At 38.2% G+C, this 5,493-nt stretch overlaps 1 protein-coding gene across 1 annotated transcript in view; it reads right to left on the bottom strand.

Moving 5' to 3' along the window:
* Window positions 1–439: 439 nt before the first annotated feature.
* LOC107088852 (transmembrane protein 51-like) overlaps window positions 440–5,493 on the bottom strand; it is a 7,385-nt gene continuing 2,331 nt past the window's right edge. The window contains exons 2-3 of the mRNA XM_015381293.1: window positions 2,989–3,467; window positions 440–1,370 (exon numbers count right to left, since the gene is read on the bottom strand). Coding sequence (XP_015236779.1) covers window positions 965–1,370; window positions 2,989–3,416 — 834 coding nt within the window. The 5' untranslated portion in view covers window positions 3,417–3,467 and the 3' untranslated portion in view covers window positions 440–964. The remainder of the gene's footprint in view (window positions 1,371–2,988; window positions 3,468–5,493) is intronic.

Here is a 5,493-nt window from a genome sequence, read left to right as displayed (position 1 = left end):
TTTTAACTGGTTACCAATCACAACTGTACCACTGTTACCAAGGCTGCTGCACAAGCTGTGAGTACAGCTATGTTTCGCATGTGAATGGCATCTGATTAACTTAGATTTTTTTTTAAACGAGCCACTTTACATACATATAAAACATAGTTTGCACCACAAATTTTAACAGTGGTATTTCTATTTTAAACTGCTTTATTTATTCATCAAACATGTAAACATATGAATCCAGTGAGATGTCCCTCCTATTGCTAGGCACCCTTGGTAAAGATGTACAAAAAGCCTACAAATAACGAATCTCGGATTGTAAAAAAAAAAAAAAACAATATCAGGGAGTACAGTTTGCAGGCAGCTGTGACAACCTTTAAATCTCATCCGACAGGGCATTCTTGTCAGTGAAATGCAAGCATCTGCACATGACTGCAGATGTAAGCTGGTTTTGCTACGACATAACAGCTCCACGAGACTGCTAGCCTTCAGCATGAGCAGAATGATTACATTCTTTTAAAATTCAACCATTTTCATTAATGAAATACCACAGATATAAAAAAGTTAGATTCAATAATCACAAGTATTTAAATGGCACTTACCGATTAACTCCTCAAAGATAGCCCTCTCTAATGTCTCATTAACTGCACTATTACCTACCATCAATTCACCTCTTAAATCAACACGGAGAGGAGTGCGACTTCATAACATAGAACGCTGGATTTAGAGTTTAAAACAACACAGCTTGACATAACTTTGTCTCTGCATGGTATGATCCAGTAAGGCCCATAAACGACAGGCTTCTCTGTAGGGTAATTTACCATCATGAGCCATGATGACAAACTTCAGCAAATAATATGCTTCACCCAAAAGCAAGAAGCCACATTCAATTTTAGGCCGAGCAAAGCACATCCAGATCCACAAACACTGGACATGGAAGCTACCAGGAAATTCTGTCAAAAGTTTTAAGCTATAAATCTTAAAGTGGAGGCACCTTGTCTTCATACTGTGGTGGAGGGGTAAGAGGTTCAATACTGATTCCATCGGTAGGTTGGGAGCTACCAGTGTTTTTCATGGGTAGTTTTTCTGACTTAATCCTTCGTATTTTGATGGGGAGGAAATTGCGGTTGTTTCTTCCTGATCTGTGACTTGATGTGGAAACCGTGGCGCAGGGAGCTATACAGGCTAGGGCAGGCTGTGGTATGGTAGTGTTGACCTCGGCGCCCTCGTTCTCGTATTGGATGCTGTCACTTTGGACCAGCTCGTCATAGGATGGCAGCTGGGAGACACTTGGACGAAGGTTGCTCTGGCGAACAGGGTACTGCCCGCTGCATATTACCTCCTCATAGCTGGGTACTGCATAGCGCTGGGCCTGCTCCTCAGCCCTGCAGAGATGGAAACGCTTAAATCAATATCATGCAAATCACTCAGTGCTGGGTCAGTGAAATTGTCAGATTTCTATACATATATATACCTAGAAAAATAATAAAAATTGCCTTTACTGTCTTTAATTCTGGAGAAATAAATCCTCCTCAGATTTCATGAAGTGTACATGATTTTTTTTTTTTTTTTGTCTGCTTATGTAGTTATTATAGGCCTTCGACAGCCAAGTTTTTGATCCCTGATCACACCAGGAAAGTTCAATCTTTTATCTGAAAATGTGGGGAGTGGCAGCCTAGTGGTTAGGGCATAGTGCTTGGAACCCTGAGGTTCGGAGTTCGAGCCTCACTGCCACAGACTGCCACTTTGAGTCTCTGAGCAAGACCCTTAACCCCACATTGCTCCCTGGGCGCTCCACGATGGCAGCCCATCCCCCAAGGGGGTGGGTTAAATACAGAGGTAAATTTCTCCAAAGTAAGATCAATAAATTTCAATTATCAAAACTTGGAAACAAAATAAAAAAAAACAGGTTCAATACAGTAAAGAGCGGATCTTGACGATTTTTATTAAAGCAGTCTAAAGATAAAATTGAGAAGGTGATCATGTATTTCCTGCATTGCTTTCACTTCTATACTTTATATAGTTTTAAAAATGGTACTTTTATACTTTGACTTGAGTAAAAAGCTTAAGTTGATGCTCTAACTTCTACAATAGTATTTGTAAACAGTAGAATTTATATTTCTACTTGAGTAACAAACATCCATACTTTTGACACCTCTGGAGCTACCGTAACTAGGCTTTCGACATATAAATAAAAGAAATCACACAATACCACTGCTGAATATTTCGAATATGCTGTCAGTTACTATTAAAACAGATTTTTTTCAATAGTTGTGAAAGTGGTAGCTGCAAGGTGACCTTAAAAATTTGTGAAAAAGCAAAGAAAGCAAAACAGATGTATGATTTATTTTATTCTTTTTTACCATTAAGCATGAAAAAGTTCTATCATTAACATAAACTATCGTTTCTAATATATAATTATAAAATGACTTAAAGCTGTTATTTAAAGTTCTTCCTCTGTCTAGTAATTTATATAAAGACTACCCCACCTTGGCTGGTAGGGGTCTAAAATGCCTTTTTTTCTACTTTGGTGAGGCAGACTTTCATTTTAAAAGGATCTCAAAGCAAAACAGAGCAAATCTACATTAGATATAAGAGTAAGACATGAAGCTCAACCCTCCCACGACACACACGTTTGAGAAGTTTGATTTCTTTTGCTCTGCTATCATCATCAATGTGTTTTAAAAGCTTTTTAGTCCATGGAAATCGAACATAAAAAAAAAAAAAAAAAGTAAGTTAACATTCTTATGCTAAACTAATCAAAGCAGTAAAAACATTCTAAAAGTAGATTTTTCTTTACTTTACCAGAAGCTTTAGCATGTTAGCTACTAAATACATTTTTTTTTTAAACATCAAAGACGTTTAAAAAAAACCCAAATCATTCAGAGAATATTCCTATCCCAAACAGACTCAATGAGACAGAATGCCTAATCTATACAGTAATTATTATTATTGTATTTGTTGACCTAAAAACAAATCAGGTATATTCATGACTGAACTCACGTTTCTGTCTCCTGCTCCCTCTCTGCTTCTCTCCGGTTTAGGACCTCCTGGTGTCTCAGTCTCTCTTGTTGTTTGTTCCTCATTGCAAGACACAGAGACAGCAGCAGCATAGCTACCCCGGAGCCGGCCAGCACAAAGGCCACAGAGGACGCTTTATGTCTTTTGCTCTCCATGCCACCATTCCCCCCTGAATTACCACTGCTGCTGCTATTAAAAGTTGTGTTAGCAGGCACTATGCTCCAGACAATCATCACTACTCCAAGGGCAATGAGTCCAACCCCCAATGCACATAGAGCATACTGGGAGCCTGAATTTCCATTGTTTTCTCTGCTACTCATCTGGTTGTTGTTGTTGTTATTGTTGTTGTTGCTGCTGCTTGTCTCTACTACCCCAGGCGGGCATGGTGGTCCCTCTGCAGTGGAACGCATCGTTTTTTAATTTCCAAACTTCAATAAGATCAGCTGCAGTGAGGTCAAAAACTGTGGAGAGAAAGTCATATTAGCACAAAAAAACTAAAAACTAAAACTAACATAACAAACAGAAACAAATTTATGCTCCGTCTGCCTTACAGTGAGGAGAATAATGATTCCTTCTTGGGTCTCTAAGCAGCACTCGAAATTTACAGTCACAAGTCAAATGCCTCTGCTGTTTTAAAGGGTCTTAGAGCACAAGCCCACATTTTCAGAGAAACGAAGGGACATAAAATTCACTGTAGTAAATTAAATCCACCCTTTTCCCCGAGTCATAGGTGTGTTCACAGCAGCCTCACCTTTTAAAGTCACCTGTGGCACAGCTAGAGCTACAAAAGGCAATAAAAAAGGGGTAGCGGCAGCTGTAAATCTAGCGCCTCAAGAAATATTACGTAATCCTGTACTCCACAGGTTTAATGACCTCTTATCAGTCTCTTAATCTGTGAACTGTTATGTGTTTATTGTGAGTTTATGATGCTGCGTTACTGGAAGTATTTATAAACAGTTTTCCCAGGTAAAAGGGTTCTCTGAAATGCAGTAAGCATGTCAGGTGTGTGTACCTGGCTACATACTATGAAAAATGTCAATGATCACAAAGCTACACCCATTTCTATTGTCAGAACATAACTTTGAGGCATGTAGAAGGCCAGCAGAGATTGTTCGTTTGTACTTGGGCGGGGGTTCTGACACCAGTTCAATCTTTAATCTTAGGTTGCATGATATGATGGACATGTATACTTTGATTAATTATTATAGAGTTTCCTGTAGTTTAATGAAATATTTTAATGTTTAATTTCATATCCTTCATATTAGTTACAACAGAGATCCCTTTCTGTCACAATAATATTAAGTGAGTCACAGGGTTGGGCAAAAAGACCAGGAAGAGAGATGTGTTTAGTAGTCTGTGTGGATAATAATATTACAGTTACTCTTCTTTAGGGTTAAGGTTTGATAAATGGGTACATGTGTCTGTAGGCAGGACACAGAAGAGCGAGCAAGGCACTTACAGCATAGGGCTGGACACCAAATAGTGACACACACTATCAGACAGACACCAATTTGTTGTGACGCATGGTTCACTGACATCACAGAGAAATTTCCCCTTGTAGTTCCTCATTGCATTTAATGTATTACAATCATAATGACTTTCAGAAAAAAATGATCAGAACTTCGACTTTTTTTTATCATTACACATTTTTATGAAAGTATTCAAAACTCTTCAACTTTTTTGCACATTAACTTACATTAAAACCAACAAATGTAATGTGCTTTATGAATCCAAACATTAATAGTGTATAATTATCAAGTTTGAATATTAAAAGTAAAGTTTTTATGTTTTATGAATCAAAACTTTGAATAGGGTGACATGATTTCATTCATCTTTGCATATTTGTCATTTACTGAAAAAAAAAAAATCAAACCATTTTGTCATCAATAACGCATCACAGCTGCATAATGCTGTCATCAATGTAGTAGAAATGTTGTGGTATTGGTATTGCTGTAATACAGTACCTCCCTTCACAGATAATATTTTAACATACAGTATGCATGCAATTGCTTTCCTGAATATTGCTTGTCTTGCTGCCACGTCTTGGTAGCTTTACAGAAGTGTCGTCACTTTAATCTGCTTCCTAAATGTATCCCTTGCCTTCACGATTGTGCTAAAGTTAACATTCCCTAGCAAATCGATTGCACTGGATTTTATTCAGGAATATTAAATTAAAAAGGTTGTAACACATATCCCGTCACCCTTTTTGGATTTTAGCGATCAAAATAAATTGTTGAACCGTGCAGTCTTTCTTTTAAGCTTCCCATTTAAGAGCTACTCTAATACCCCATTTACACTACCCTTGAAAAACCGATCCATGCCAAGACCGGCAGAAGCTCGGATCAGTTAACCAGGCCGAGCTCGGTTCTGACGACCGTTTACACATCACACCATCTTGGTCCCTCGACTCCTCGCCTCCTAGTGACGATCTGCGATATTACTGCCAGTATTGAAGGAGGAAATCAAGCAGTTGGTGGCGGTAATGCA

This window comes from Cyprinodon variegatus, unplaced genomic scaffold (assembly GCF_000732505.1).
Source record: "Cyprinodon variegatus isolate N-32 unplaced genomic scaffold, C_variegatus-1.0 Scaffold231, whole genome shotgun sequence".
In the NCBI taxonomy this organism is placed as follows: Eukaryota; Metazoa; Chordata; class Actinopteri; order Cyprinodontiformes; family Cyprinodontidae; genus Cyprinodon; species Cyprinodon variegatus.
This window is presented reverse-complemented; position numbering and strand designations above follow the sequence as displayed.